We start from the raw sequence: 16,069 nt of genomic DNA on the forward strand, positions 1-16,069 counted from the left end.
CTTCAGCTCATTTTTGTATCAACCTTGCTGCACTGATCGCTGTTTCATTAAAGAGTTGCCAATGTTAAAAATTAAATTTAGGTTTCAGATTGAATTGTGGAGGTCTACTCTATTTTGGACAAGATACTTAAAACATAATCTACTTTAAAGAGTAGATTTACACCAATGGAAATATCTCATGTCAAAAAAACAAAAAAACAATTCAGAAGCAAAAAAAAAACAAAAAAAAACTGCAGTACCTCGAGTGACCACTTGAGGCTTGATGCAAAAGCAAAGAAATCCTCATTAACACCCATGTTAAAATGCTTATTTCTTTCCTCATGCTCTTCTTATGGCGCTCATCTTTCCTCTTTATATTAAGGCTTAGAGTCTGTATAAATTTGCATAATGCATGCCTTAATGGATCTAAAATTTGTCATCACCAGCATTACATATCAGCACCTACTCCAACAGCATTTTGGCTTCATTTGTTTAAGATAGGATGAGATAGAGCACATCATCCAGATTTATAAACAGTTAATTGTTGTACTGAAAATAAAATTCTTTTCTCACTCAGTGTTTGATAAGTAAAGTGAAAGATGCAGATTTTTGAAAGAAAAGAGGCATTCACGCTAACCAGATCCTGGATAAGTAGTAAAAGATGGATGGATGAATGGATGGATGGAGGTCATAAACTCAGATTTTGTGGTGCAGAGAAATACCTGTTTAGCTAGCCCAGAGGAAATATTGGACTTTCTTTTGCTACAGCTAATCTTTGACTCTTAAAAAGGGAATCAATCCTGAATCTCTTGTGATTTTATCAACACACAGAACAAAATCAGTGAAATAAAATTTCTTGGTGATTTCATCAAACTACAGACTGGAAATTTTGCACAATAGAAACTGACATCATAATTATGGCAACATCATAGATGCAACATCACAGTATGAGTACCCAGGATGTCATTAATCTGACGATTTTGCTTTAAATAACTTCTCTTTTGAAGGTCCAAAAACGGCACTTTTATTTCCACCATTTAATCAAACTCAGGTCCCATCTTGTGTTTACTCAAACATCAAATCCCAACATTCACAGAGATCCATTTTCAGCATGGCAGTGACTTTGATCATTTCATCTGCAGCGAAACAAACAGCATCAGATTAAGATTTAGGAGTACAGCATGTGCAGAACAGATCATCTCTAATCTCCAGTGTGATCACAACATGTTTTGGGGAAAGACCCCAGGAGATTCATCTGCCTACATAGATTAGTGCAAGTACTGTAATATGTTTTTTTAATTTGAAGTAGAAGGGGCAGTTTTTTTTTTGTTTTTTTTTTTAGCTTACATTGTGTTTCTGTGAAGAAATCTCTCAGGCAGCAGCCCTTTGTTCACTCATCACTTTAACAGTACAGCCTGTAAACAGAGACTTTAAATGCTTTAACAATGCTGCTGCTCTTTGGCCAGATGGGCAGTTAAACAGCAGAAAAATGAAACTGTATTCATACAGTTTTCCATTAAAATATGTTGTGTATAGCAACTGTATTTCATTAGAATTGGGCAGTTTGATTTCAGTATTAAAACATTGTTGCTGTAAGAGGAAAAGGCAACTGGACAGATCTATTCCACTGTTTAATATGGCTTTAAAACCTGTGTTAAACTATTATTACTACAATCCCTTAGTGTGGTTGAGCTTAGTAAAGCTGTTACTGTGATTTAATGTGAAAGTTTCGTGAAGCCGGGTTGTTTGAGATGCTACTCCCCAGTTTACGGTATTACCCACATCAGCTCGGCCACAGATCTGGACCTGCAGTGGTTTCTACTGAAGAATTTAACACTTCCATATACATCTACCCCATCCCTGTGCATGGATCTTTGCATTCTGTGTCTGTTTTATGAAATCATTGACACACTGACTTAAAGCTATGGGTTCAAAAGTTTGCATATCTGTTTTTTTTTCCTCCGCAGGGCCAAGTATCTGCAGTATTCTTTGTATTATATAATGACACAATCATAACAAATAAAAAAAAAAACATGATGATTAGGACCAAAATTGCATGTTTTTCTGTGTGTTTAAGCTCCCGATGTGCTGACAAGTTATTTAAGGAAAGTGTGTCACGGTTCTCATGCCCGGCTTACTTTCTGAGGTTGAGAGACAGACCCCTCCCATGTGATCTGTGTCCTTATGTCAAAGCTCCCAAACTGTGTCATGTGCGAACAGAATATCCAAGAGTGCAGGAAATGCATGATTTGTGCGCATAAACCCCTGTATCCTTGCAGCGTGCCACGGTGAGGCTGCCAAACTGTGAGAGGGACAAACAGACAGAGGAAGATGCTCCTCATTGCAGCTCAGCCGCAGCATCTCCAGGGAGGCCATTAAGGGAGAACTTCAGGCCATTTGTCAGACCAGAAGGAGCCAAACAGCTGGGCGTGTTTCTGTCCTGATGAAACGAGGGAGGATTTTGTAGGGATCTATTAATAACTTCCCCCGTAAGAGGAGCAAATCTTGGCTGTGCTGCTGCATCACTGGACAGGGTAGACTTTCGCTGGCAGTAAGGAAAATTTGATTTCTCACAGAAGAGCTGACACCATCTGAGAGAAGGGACAAATAAGGTCTGAGAAAGATGATATCTGATTGATGACACTTTGCTCCAGCATGGTTCCAGCTCTGATGCAGATAATCACAGAACCGAGACCCAGATCAGAGTGCTTTGGCTGCACTGGAGGAGGGTTTTGTAAGGCTCAATCCAAGTATAATCCAGTCCCAAAGTAGGTCACCACTGAATTAGTGACAGCTCATTCATATTCCAGCTCTCAGCAGGTAAATGCTTGAAGGATCCCCTGAACGAAGGCCTTGTTTAATCACACGTTGAAGCTCCGGGGTCAAGATCAAGGCCATCTCAACCTGCTCCCATCCTTTTCCTCTTCATTAATCCCACTCCCCATATCATGGCACATCACACTCTATGTAAGGGATGTCACTGTAGCGGCGGTCTATCTCCACCCACTGCTGCACAGCACGGGCCACGATTTCCTCAGAGAGTTTGTGCGCGTACTCCAGGAGCACCGGGTTGACCTGTGGCGAGCTATCTGGTGAACCCATCTCTGAATGCACCAAGTAGGCTTTCTCGCCCTTTGATCTCTTTGACTTGCCTTCGAGTTTGTCCGTCGAGTTTGCATTTTGGGCGTAAGAGTCACTCCTTTTAGATTTAACGCACCCCATACTCCAGAGAATGTCACATTGATTTGATCTAAAGGGGGAGATTCAAGTGGCAGCAAGAGTCTTTGGTTGAAGTTGGAATTTTGTTGTCACTGTTCATTCATCCCTGAAGCAACTCTGTGCTTCTTGAGTTCTCTCTACAAGCTTTCCTGTCATCCACTCCCACTTTCATCCATCTCTAAGAGCCAATACTGGTGGTAATCAGTGTTAAGAAACTAAGGGTGCTGATTCAGAGGGTGAACAGTGGTTACCAACTGCGAGGTCCATTCCTACAAGGGTCTTGAGGCTTTTGAGCAGTTCTTCCTCAACCTCATGCCATCCTTTGCCGCAACTAGAAGAAGGTGAAAAGAGGGGATTTTAGTGACTTTTTTTCATGCATTCTACAAACACCAAATGGTGGAAATGAAGAGAAATTGTGAATTAATTTTACAGCAGCTGTAGTGGCATTGTGACCATTGCTTCAGCATCTGGCTCGAGGTCAAGGCACCTCTGCACGGCCATGTTTAAACACACTGCTTCTGAGCACATCAAGTGTCTTACTCATTCAACCCCTCCCTCCTCTTCCTCACAGTGTTTTATGACTCAGTACCTCTGCTTGTTTCCTATTGCATGACACAGGGACGTCTGTCTCTAGCTGGAGTGCACTGATGCTGTTTGGTTGTAAGCCTTTCTCCCATCTGTTCTACTAGCCAAGCCCAGCTGCCTGATTCACAGTGACAGCTCCGTTTCTGAGGCTGCAGGCCTCTGTGCAAAGTGAACATGTGCTTCATTCACAAAGCTGTATGCTGGAGTCTGAGGCCATGAATGATTAATGCAGAGTGGGGAGTCTCCCTGAGAGTAAAACAACATTCAGAGGTGCAAACAGGAGGCTGAGCTCTCACTTAGTCTACAGCCAAGCTTGATATGAGATAGAGATAGATTCTCATTTTGGAGTGTTTCTTTGTCTAAATGTTTATGAAATGAAGGGACATCAGTTAGCTGTCTAACAGACACGTGGGACTGGGGTTTAACCTTATCCATGAGTTATTTGAGCATTAAACCTTCTCTGTTTATCCCAGTCTGCAATTAAATATAATCACAGTAAACTGTTAAGCAATAGAGGTGTACATACTTTGATACGAGAGTGGAAAACGTTCCAGGTTGTTCTCCATTCCAACAAAAAGAAGAACCGGCGAAAGAAGAAATAATCCAAGGTCGTTCAAGTAAACAATAATCCGGACATCATGTGGTGTCGCGCCGGTTCCTTTGCTCTCACCCCAAACAGCATCCAGAGGTTTCAACTTAAAACTGAGACATTATTGACTTAAAATATATCATTTAAGTTGCCTTTAAAAAAAATGCTCTCTTTTTATCTTATTTAATTTTATTTTAAGATGAAGAGCTCCGCAGTGGATTCCTCCGAGGACAATAAAAAAATAAGATCCCAGGCTGTTGAAGGATCAGACTGCTCCTCTCTTCCCTCTGTGTCGGTCAGCCGTGAACGGAGCTTCTCAGCAGCGAGGACAACAGAGGTCTGGACTAGACTGACTCTGGTGGATCGACACTTCACGCTGTGATCGATCAGCAGCGGTGCTCAGGGAGAGAGATAGTCCGGGCGCTGCGCACTTACACCGGCTCTGCACCGCCGTGGGCCGCTGCAACACTGCCATCTGGCGGAGAATCTGAGAAGTGACGCTAACAACTGCGGTGAACTGGGAACTGTGTTTTCCTCTTTTCAAATAATCTAATTTATCAGATGTACGAAAATAATATCTGTTTTTTTCCAGATTAGGATTATCTTGTTGTTTTGTTTAGTTTTTCTTCACATATTTCATCAGCTGAAATTAACTTTCCTGTCGATGAAAGTGTTCGTGATGTGATTGTTGAAACCTTCCACAGGATGGCACTGTCCTGTCACAATCCAGAATATTCTAACCAGTCCAGGGACCAGGAGGATTTTTCAGATCCTTCGCTAGAATAAAAAAACAAGTCACACTCAATTTGGGTTTGATTGATCATCATTTAATTGGTTGGATGTTAGCTACACGCAACTGTACTCAAATCTCCTGTTTCAAATAGATCATTAAATGTCCTGCTCCAGAGATTTAGCAACATGACACAGAAATGATGATCAATACAATTCAAAATATGATTTATTTTGATCCGGTCTTGAATCTGCTTTGATTTAACTTCTCTAAAGTAATACTCTACTAGTAGAGAAACATTACAAAACGTGTGACCTAATGCTGAACAGTAGAAATCTACGAGCTGTGTTACTCCATACATTAATTCAGAAATTATCATTGCTTCAGGCCAGTGTGGACTTATATTGTGTTATTGAAAAAAAAGGTGCCACTGTACTGATGATGATGATAATCATGATGTTGATGATGATAATGATGATGAAACTTGTGCTTATGAAAGCTGGTTTAGCGTCACTTTGGGGTAATAGGTGCTTCTGTGCCAGACAGCCCGCTCTGCGTCAGTGCGTAATCACAGTGATAAAAATGACTCTATCCATCTGTTGACGCGTTCAGCACATGCTCACAGTCTCCATCCCTTTATGGTTTGACAACGGAAAAAAAAAAGTTTTCATGTCAGTCGGTTAAAATTCATTGTTGCCTGTCCAGCCAATCATAGTTTTTGACGACACAAAAGAGGCTAAACTTGGAGTATAAAAAGGTGCGCACTAATAAACTATGATGCCTATCAGTGTGGGACATTAATCCAAACTTAGTCCAGTCAGTCTTCAGGTGCAGCACACATCAAGGGACCTTTTAAAACTTAACTTCAAACCTTCAAGACAATGCATCTGTCCCAGATTGTGCTGTATGTTGGCTTGCTGATCGCTTTGGGTGCAGTAGTTTTGAGTGACCAGGAGACGCACCAGCAACCCTCAGCCTCCAGCCCAATAGACACGGAGCAATGCGCTACCTGCGAGGTCCGGCAGCACATTAAAAACATGCGACTAAACGCGATTAAGTCTCAGATTCTGAGCAAACTGCGAATGACAGAAGCTCCGAATATCAGCAGAGACATAGTGAAGCAGCTCCTGCCTAAAGCGCCCCCGCTGCAGCAGCTCCTCGACCAGTACGACGTGCTGGGAGATGACAACAAGGATGTGATTATGGAGGAGGACGACGAGCATGCCACAACGGAGACAATAATGTTGATGGCCACTGAACGTGAGTTCTATTTTTCGTAATTTTTCATAAAATATTGTGAGACGCACTCAGACATCACCAGAACAGGCTTTTACGCACGAGCGCAGCGCATGCTGGGCGCTGAGAGTGCGTTTAATTCTGTCACTACACAGGTTTAACGGGTTGCTATTGTAAATGTGCATCATTTCATCATCATTTCAAGACACCCTGTATGAGTTAGTGCATTTAGCCGGGCATCGCGCACGGTCATTGCGCGCACTTGTGACATTTTGTAAACTCTATTAAAACCACACCCAGAGTTCAGATGTTAGAGATATTAACTGTGCTTTGTCTGTCTTGTGTATCTAATATTAATCACTGAGAACTTCGTTGTCTCTGTCTTCCTACAGCCGAGACCATCGTCCAAGTGGATGCGCAACCTAAGTGTTGCTTCTTCTCTTTCACCCAAAAGTTTCAAGCCAATCGTTTAGTCCGAGCTCAACTCTGGGTGCATTTGCGCCCGGCGGAGGAGGCGACCACTGTGTTCCTGCAGATCTCCCGCTTGATGCCGGTCACAGACGGGAACAGGCACATACGCATCCGCTCCCTGAAGATCGACGTCAATACCGGGGTCAGCTCTTGGCAAAGTATAGATGTCAAACAAGTGTTGACTGTGTGGCTGCGGCAGCCAGAGACCAACTGGGGCATCGAGATTAACGCTTTCGATTCGAGGGGAAACGATTTGGCAGTGACTTCCACCGAGCCCGGAGAGGAGGGACTGGTAAGCTCAACTTCTCTCATTAATTGTGCTCAAGTGTTTAAATTTTGAATGTCAATAAACGTGCATGAGTGAATAATATTTAGTTCAAAGGTGCAGAACAATTTCATGCCGTTGAATGAGGATTGGCAGCTTCCAACGACAGATAGACACCTCAAAAAACAAGAAAAAGACAAACGTTGATTCTGTCTGTAATATGTCAAAAACAGTTGGATTTTCTCATGTATTGCTGTAGTGTTTTCAATAAGTTTGCTGTGACTTTTACTGTGCAGAATCAGCAGGTGGTTCAACATTCATGCACTGCAGAGTGAATCCAGATTTAAGACTAAGTGATTAATCAACAGAGACTTCATGTACCTGCATTTGGACAAACGCCCGGTCCACAATAATCTCAAACCTTATTGCTGGATTACATAAAAGTTCACCTGCTGCACATTCCTCAAAGAATTCTGTGTGACTGTGCAAATCAGAGTAATTGCCTGCAAACACACATGGCTGCTATCAATGACAAACACTTTTAAAGCAGTTCAAAATGTGGCACCAGTCTCTGGGGCAATTACAGAACCGAAAAGGCTGAGGTTAACCAACCAAGACATGATTTAATTTGTCTAAAACTCAAAGTTTCATAATATTACTGAGTCATGTTTGACAACCAGCTGCAATGGGTCAAGAAAAGCAGATAAAAAATTGAAAGCTGGATTCTGTCTTTTGCCTTCTTCTACTAATCAGCTGCTATCATAATGTTTATAACTGTTTCTGTCTTTGCAGCAACCTTTCATGGAGGTGAAGATCTCAGATGGCCCCAGGCGAGTCAAAAGAGATGCAGGCCTGGACTGTGACGAGAACTCTCCAGAGTCTCGGTGCTGCCGCTACCCGCTCACAGTGGACTTTGAAGACTTTGGCTGGGACTGGATTATTGCTCCTAAGCGCTACAAGGCCAACTATTGCTCTGGGGAGTGTGAGTACATGCACCTACAGAAGTACCCACACACCCACCTGGTGAACAAAGCCAACCCCAGAGGGACCGCAGGCCCCTGCTGCACCCCTACCAAGATGTCCCCAATCAACATGCTCTACTTTAACCGAAAGGAGCAGATCATCTATGGCAAGATCCCATCCATGGTGGTGGACCGGTGTGGATGCTCTTGAGTCAAAACGGAGACCACAGCGAGCGAAGGGGAGTAGAGGCAACAGCTTCCAACTTAAGACTTTTCTATCACAACCGATCCACCAGTTCCTGAGCTTCCATGCAGAACACGGTGCAATAGAACCAGAGTAGAGGCCACAAACAGCCTGAGCGCTTTCACAACCAACATAGCTCTTACTTTCTTTCCTTCTGTGAAATCGTAGCCAGAGAAGTCAGTGGGATGCAGGAACACACACCAACACACACCTACACACACACATGCTGAGACTCAGAGTGAATGTAGACTCAAATATTCAAGTTATCAAAGAGCTTTTTTTTGAAGAGGGGGTCTCAGTCTTCTGCCCAAACATGCATACAAACATGCAGACAGATTATACTCCTGCGCAATCACTCCAATCACTCCACTTGTAGCCAACATGAAAGCTATTACACTTTTTGCTTAGCTATATGTTTGTGATAATCATTGTTCCAGTTATGTTTTCAGAGTGAAACCAGGAATCCTCATGGACTTTTGAAAGGGCTTGGGAAAACACAAATAAAGACTCTTAGGAGTGATGTTTCACACTGGTAGAACATACATTTGTGCACATAAAATTTGCAGCATTGCACGATTGTTTGCTGTTTTGAATATGATCAATACAGAAAAAAGTTGGGTGGACAATCCAAAGTGTAGGAGGTGAAGTTCTGTCATTTGATTGTATGGACACAAAAATGTTCCACCATTGTGACGCACCACTGACGGTGTTGACTTCTTGTCTTCATTCATACACAAACACACAGAGAGAAACATAACCTTCTTAAGGGCATCCTTGCTCATTCATGATCTCCACAATCCAACCAAAAAACAGCCTGACCTGCCCGATACACTTGAATTATTCTGATTGTAAATTCACATTACTGAACAAAAGGACTTGAACTGAAGGCACAAAGAATGCAGCAAATAAAGAAATTTGTTAAAGACAGAGGGAAAGGATTTTCAAATTGTACGAATGTTGAGATCACGCGTTAACTCTGTCTTACAAACAACAGTTTGCACTATGGCACACCAATGGGAAGATTTGGTTGCTACAAGAGTTGTAAAAACTGATTTTGATATGTTTGCTTATTTGTATTATATACATATGCTATTGTTTCCATTAGGAGTTGCCTTTCTAAACCACGGTTCATAAATGTATAAAACCGCAGTTCAGCTTGATATAAGATGTAATACAGCAACTCTGTATAAATGTTTTAACAAATAAAGTTTCCAGCTTCTTTGTTGAGTTCTGTTTCATGTTTGTTCATGCAGACAGCATGCTCTCACAGCTCCACCTCACATGGAGATAATCTGATTTTGAGGTTGTGTAATCTTTTTTGCAGTCAGTTTAGCAAAATCTAACAACATGGAACAAAAACTTGCAGCAAATTTTTTCATAAACAAACATATGTTTAATGAAAGTTTTCCTTAAAAAAAGTGGTGCACATGACTTTTGTCTCCAGGGTCTTCAGATGAGCTTGAGCATCTTTCTGCTGACTCACAGATTAAATCCAAACTTGATCCAAACACAACAACTTGAACCGCAACATCGCAGCCTCACTTCTCACTTCAGCAGCTGAGAATTTTTGTCGTCAACACATGGTGTAAGCTGATAAGTTACTCATGCAGTGTGTGAGTGTGTGTTGGGGGGTGAAAATTAACAACAGCACATACATACTTTGTCTACCTGACTACACCTGCAAAATCCTATCACTATCAGCCACTTTCTTCACAAGCACGTTTCAGCACAAGTCCCCAGACTTCACTTTTTTCAGGGAAGTGATGTTGAAAGTATTACAGTCTAATGAGGGGACGTGAACTCTGGAGTGCTCTGACAGCATGACCTATTCCACTGATGGCCTCATTGAGGCTTGACTTCCGCCCAGTAGAGGGCGAGTTGAGCACTACCCCTGAGAGCCACTTCCTTTCCTGCTGGGAGCTGGAAAGCTGCCATGATGATCAGCTGCAGCAGAGAGCAGACTCTGGGTAGAGTGGATCGACAGAGCTTCTTTTCCCAGAGGGAAAGTCAAAGATTTTACTCTCTTGGGTGACAGGAAAAAAACGCCTGATAGGAGCCATGCACAGTTAACCATCTTCAGGAAAAGTAAAGACTAAAAACAAATGTATTATAGCATGAGCTGCATTAGTTCGAGGAGAACTTAGAGACACCCCTAATCTATCATCTTTATGCATATTTTGTTCCCTAAAATTGTTTCCATCTGCAGTTTCACACAAGCATGAACTTTTTACGAGTCTCATACTTTTTAACAGTTTGCAAACATTCACTTTCACATTATTACCAATGACGCATGTTTTAAAAATTAGCCATTGAAGTCTATAAAAATATCATTGCTCCCAGGTCCTGTGTATAAATGTCAGTTCAACTCATTTTCATTGCTTTCAGGCAATAAAGCTTAAACTTTACCAAACTTTACAGCTATCTAGGTGTTTAAATCCCTAGAAAGGGTTTCAGGCATTGCTGTCCCTATCATGCCACAAAAGTAGCATGAACTCATCTGTGTTGTTCTTTTTAGTTGCAAACAGCCTGCACTGGTATAACCTGCAGTGATTCTGAGGTGCTGGATCATATTGTTTAGTTTTGTCCTGCAGAAACTGCTACTGTCTTAGTCTCAAGCCACACCGCGAACAGGAGCTGGGGAATGTTTTGACTGAGAATCACTGCATCTGTCAGGAAACAGACTCTGGAGGACTGTGAATGCCAGTGACATTCTTCCTCTGACAGGTGAGGAAGTGAGAGTGAGAGAACGGGAAGAAGGATGTTTGGGGGTAAAGGAGTTGTCCAAGGCAGATGGAGACCCCGTTAGTGGACAGGATTCCTGTTGTGCAAGGTTAATAGAATTTGAATGGACAGAAGCTAAATAATTCTCTCAGCCCTGATCAAGAAATGGTCATTCAATGAAGCAGGATAGAACCACACTGTGATACTTTCTTAAAACATAAATTGTGTTCAGGTGTTGTGATTAAATTATGTTTTTTGTACACTTATAACAAAACTTACAGGTTTTGCTCACTTTAAGGTTAAACTGACTGACAGGAATGCACTCCTGTAGTTATCAGCTGATCCTAACTCATACAAAGCTAGGTTGATTCAAGTTTTGTTAATTTGGAATTTTGTATCAGGAACAAACTGGTGACATCCCATAGACAGGTTTTACCCACACCTGGACAAAAAAGGGGGATGCAGAGTCCTGGATTTGGTGCAGGACTGTGGAAATGTGTGAGTGGAGAAAAGGAGCTTACCCCATACGTCCAAAAACATCTGGACCCTGCAACAGATGTGAGAACCATACTCTAGCCCTTCTCCATCTGGTGAAATGTTTCTGCTGACAGACTGCACAGTGGCAAAGGTCCTCCTCGACAAGAACATGGTTCAAGAGTAATGATGGATGAAGTTGACAGGCCACTAAGAGACTTAGCAAATGTGTCTACACAGTCTGATGACATCATTAAACCACTTTTTTAAACAAGGATTTATCTTTGTTTTGTTTGATTTATTAACAATTTTTGGTTTAATTTGGTAGGATAGCTGGGGAGTTGAACCAAATTCAGTGTGGCCTCTGTGCGTGCTTCAATTATTCATATTCACTCCCTAATGGCTAAATCTGAATCTTATCTTTATAATAAGCAGGGATGTTAAGGAGAGACTGCTTTCCTCTTCATGATGAGTTTTAATTCAGATTTATTCTGGACCACAGAATGTCTGGGTAGAAAAGGTTTCTTAATTGGTTTCCTAATTGTTAGATCAAAATGCTGATGAGTGTGCCATGCTACAGAGAGCTATTTGTCATCTGCACCTATGTGTATCTGTGTTATGTAGCATTTTTGCAGCTACAGCTTCTGCTATTTCATAATATTTCAGAACAGTAGCCCTGAATTGTGTTAATCATTGTAGTGACAAAATGCTATCAGCTTATAACTTCAATCAAAGAAATTCTTACCAAGCAAGATCTTAAGTTTTAGTCTATGCCAGAAAGAATCATAGAGCCATGAATCATTTCTACTGATTTTATATAAGTTTTAAACTCAGCCTTTATTTTGATAGTTGTTATTAAACATATGAATAACCTTTTATATGTTAAAAACATTGATCTGATGAACAAATGTTTCCAATATCTCTCCAAACTGTGACCAGTTTCCCCCTGGAAAGCCACATCATCTAATGAGGGCGTTATGTTCATATAATCACCGAAACAACCTGCAGAGGATGATCACCTCAGGCCAGATTGACAGGTTGTTTGTGGAAATCTCTCTTGGGTCTACGGAAAGTAATGAAAAGCAATAAAATCAGCCAGACCGGGACACGATAAGTTCCAGATAGCCAGCTGCTGAATGCTACCTGTCTACAGTTCTCCAGTGATTTATCCTTCCCGTCTGCACTCAGCTTGCTTTTTCACTTAGGAATGAAGAATCACTGCTCCTACCACTAAACTGACAGTCACCTCTGGGAAACTATTGTATGATAAATGGCTTTGTAAAGCTACTGGAAGTTTGGAGACGGGACAAATTTGGTGTTTACTCCACACATGTTTACAAAATTCCTCCATGTCAGTGTTTGTGTGGGAGGAGGGGTTAGGGGTCCAACACAAAATGTGGCCATAAGCCTTCCTCTCAGGGGACAAAGTGTTGACAGTAAGGAAGAATGGATGCTTCTCCAAGGAGACTGAGTGAGGGCAGATTATGGAAACCTCCTGTCCCCCAATGATGTGCCTATGCTCTAAACACAGACGGATGTAGAGTAGTGTCAGGTATGTGTCAAGAGGCCTGGATAAAGTTTGACATCTTCGAAGTAACATTTTACAGATTACTGCGCACAATTAATTTAACAAGAAGTCAGCTGAATGACATTCATGGAGGAAGCAGGACTCTCCAAAACATGAGCTGCAGATCTGCCTGAGCACATGTTAGAAATTTATCGACATGAAGGAAAGTCCAACTGTCAAAAATATTTCACAATTTTTATTTATTTTAAATTTGACTTGAAAAAACAAAACAGTGTCTGTTCCTGTGAGAAAGTAATACACAGCCTACAGGTTTGTGGCTGAAGCAGATATTCCTGGAAAGCAGATATTCTTCGAAAAGGGCACCCTGAGCTATTTTCCCTGTGAATTGAGCTTTCCTAGCATTGTATACATATCAACCCATGGAAAAGTTTTCCGTCTTTGGTCCCTTTAAGCATTCCTCCATGTGGTAATTTTGACAAGTGATAAAAAATCAAAAAGCGCATGCTTGATGGCCCCATTGTGGGTACTCTTGACCCATGAAATTGAATGTGGTGTGGCTGTAAATTCTTCAACAGTTGAGAACCTGTGGCTTTTTAACACCCATCACATTAGTGTGAGTGTAAAGGCCATAAAACCCACTAAGTAGCTCCTCTGTGGATGGCAGAAAAGTGTGGCGTCACAGCAAGGCACCACTTCTAATCACCCGCTGAAAAACAAACACAAAGATGCAGCAAAGGTTTTATGGTCAGTCCCATGTGGAACGTGTTATGGTTAACAAGTTTAGGGAGCTTGATTAAGTCCTTCTGTAAAGACTGGTGTTGATGGTGAGTGTTTGGAAAAAGTAACAAATTTGGAGGCATCTGATTCAAAAACTAACTGCTGATAGCGGAGGTTATTGTGCCAGAAATAGTGTCCATTAGCCACGTCAAAGGCTTATTCTGAGCACAATAGCAACAGGAAGACACTCTATCATAACCTAAAACTGCCCTTGTTTAAATGTGTAAATAAACCTTGACTTGTATTGAACTGACTACAACTCATCTAAAGTTCAAAGGTTGAAAATGTTAAGGGGAATGAGTAAAGATTAGTAGTAAACTCAACCAGGTGATTTCCATTTTCATCTAATCATTACATTTAAAACTGACTTTAGTGACTCATTAGTAGGGATGGGTACAATTCACATTTGAAACAATACAGCGCAGATTCCTGGTACCTGGCAATCGGTATCGGTACCCAACGGAACCAGTTTTCAGTACTTTTGTGTGTTTATTTGGTAAAAAAAATAACATTTTGTTTAAAACTAAAATCTAAATTCTTTTCAATTTAACACATTTATTTTTCAGTGTATAACCTTGTAATGCTGTGTTCATGTCCAGCATGGAAAATCACCTTCTCTTCCACTCCCTCAGAGTCACTCACAAGGATGCATTAAGGTACCTAAACATGGTACCTTTTGATTTTATGTGAATCGGTACCCGGTACTTTTGACAGAATTCGGCTGGTACCTATAAAAGTACCTAATTCGGTACCCATCCCTACTCATTAGTCATGCAGTTTTGAATCCCAGAGGAAAATAATAACCCCTTTCACTATGTACTATCACATTTCTAAACAGGTGTTGCTTTTACCAGGCCACAGCCAAGGTGCTCCATGTGTTTTTTTCTCTTCACAGGTCCAAAAATAAAGTGTGAAAGGCGTTAAATATAGTTCATGTCATTTTATTTTGGACTTGATGAGTCTGTTGAAGAGCACTATTACTTCTGGGTAGTGAAAGTGGTGTACAGTTGGCTGACGAAAACAACCTGAGAAGCAGTAGCACTGCACATTAAGGCTGTAACAGGAGAGCTTATAACCATCTAGATGACGTCTTGTTTGGAGGTTTGGATATTTCAACTTTTTGCCTATTTTTTAAAAGTGTCTGTTTTGGTCTTTCATCAGCTGGGGTCAAATCTTACAAAGTGCATGATTGAGGTCGCATTAAATGTCCTAAAGAGAGCAAAACTGGTGCTTTATAGGACAGCTGGCAAAATGAACCATTGCTGACCTTTTTAACAGTGTGGTCACATGGTCAAAAGATGATGATCAGTTAATCCTCCCCAATTACTCTGATATGCTCCTAGGGTGCAGAAGGCAGCACGTACAGAGTAGATTCCGCTGCCGCACGCATTTCTGACACCAGCAACTGAGCAGCACGTATCAAACAGTGAGAAGTTTTAAACAAGGATCTATGCAAGGAGGATCAGGCAAGAAGCCAAGAGGACAAAGGTGAAAAGAGGGACAGGGTGCTTGATGGCATGCATCCCCATCCCAGGGGCTTTGCAGAGCATTGGTGCTGCAGCAATGCTGAAGCCATCTGCATGTTCTGTCAGCAGAGGCCATGTGAAACAAGACATGTGCTGTGGTTTGACCTTTAATGCTCCTAACTATTACATTATCATAAGATGAGCGATCAGGTTGCACTTTCCCCTTGGGCAGGATTTAGTGTCCATATGAAGGTGATGAAGAAAGATCTCTATCAGGCCGTGTGTGTGCGTGACATAAGAATCTGTTATTTTCTGCAGTTACAAAACTGAATTAAGTCCAAATAATTAAAAATGAGGTTAAAAACAACAACTTACCATAAAAGTGTTTTTAAAATGACTCAAAAAGAATAAAATTATGTTTTTTGTGACTCAAACTTCTTCTTCTTTTTTTACTTGGAGCAACGCTGAATTGATACAAGAGAAGGAAACTCTGAGCTTCACTTGACCGCAGAATGAAGGTGTAACAGATGGGTGTCTTAGGAAGTGGCAGCACTACAAGTTAGCACAGTGTCAAGGATTTGCTAAACTTTGTGGTTGAAATTACAGTGTAAATCTCCGAAGCATTTAATGCAGCAAGGGATAATACACAACTATCTGTCAATACTTAAGGCCGAGCAGCTGGCACTAATTGGGTTTAAAGAATTATGGGTAGTAGCTGGCACAGCGTACATCTTTTGCTTAGAGCATGCCAACACCCATTCCAATGGTTCCACAATGAGGCTTATGAGAAGTGAGACACTCGGAGTCGGGTGTCACCTCACAG

General features: G+C 41.4%; 1 protein-coding gene across 1 annotated transcript; it reads left to right on the forward strand.

The window, feature by feature from the left end:
- The first annotated feature begins 5,767 nt into the window (after window positions 1-5,767).
- mstnb (myostatin b) lies at window positions 5,768-9,442 on the forward strand. The gene is made up of 3 exons (XM_074694172.1): window positions 5,768-6,362; window positions 6,731-7,101; window positions 7,867-9,442. The coding sequence occupies exons 1-3, from the start codon at window positions 5,984-5,986 to the stop codon at window positions 8,245-8,247; spliced, it is 1,131 nt and encodes a 376-aa protein (XP_074550273.1). The 5' UTR covers window positions 5,768-5,983; the 3' UTR covers window positions 8,248-9,442.
- The last annotated feature ends 6,627 nt before the right edge of the window (window positions 9,443-16,069 follow it).

The sequence above is a fragment of the Halichoeres trimaculatus genome, unplaced genomic scaffold (assembly GCF_033239565.1).
Source record: "Halichoeres trimaculatus isolate MK-OKI-2021-1 unplaced genomic scaffold, fHalTri1.1 fHalTri1_scaffold_19, whole genome shotgun sequence".
In the NCBI taxonomy this organism is placed as follows: Eukaryota; Metazoa; Chordata; class Actinopteri; order Labriformes; family Labridae; genus Halichoeres; species Halichoeres trimaculatus.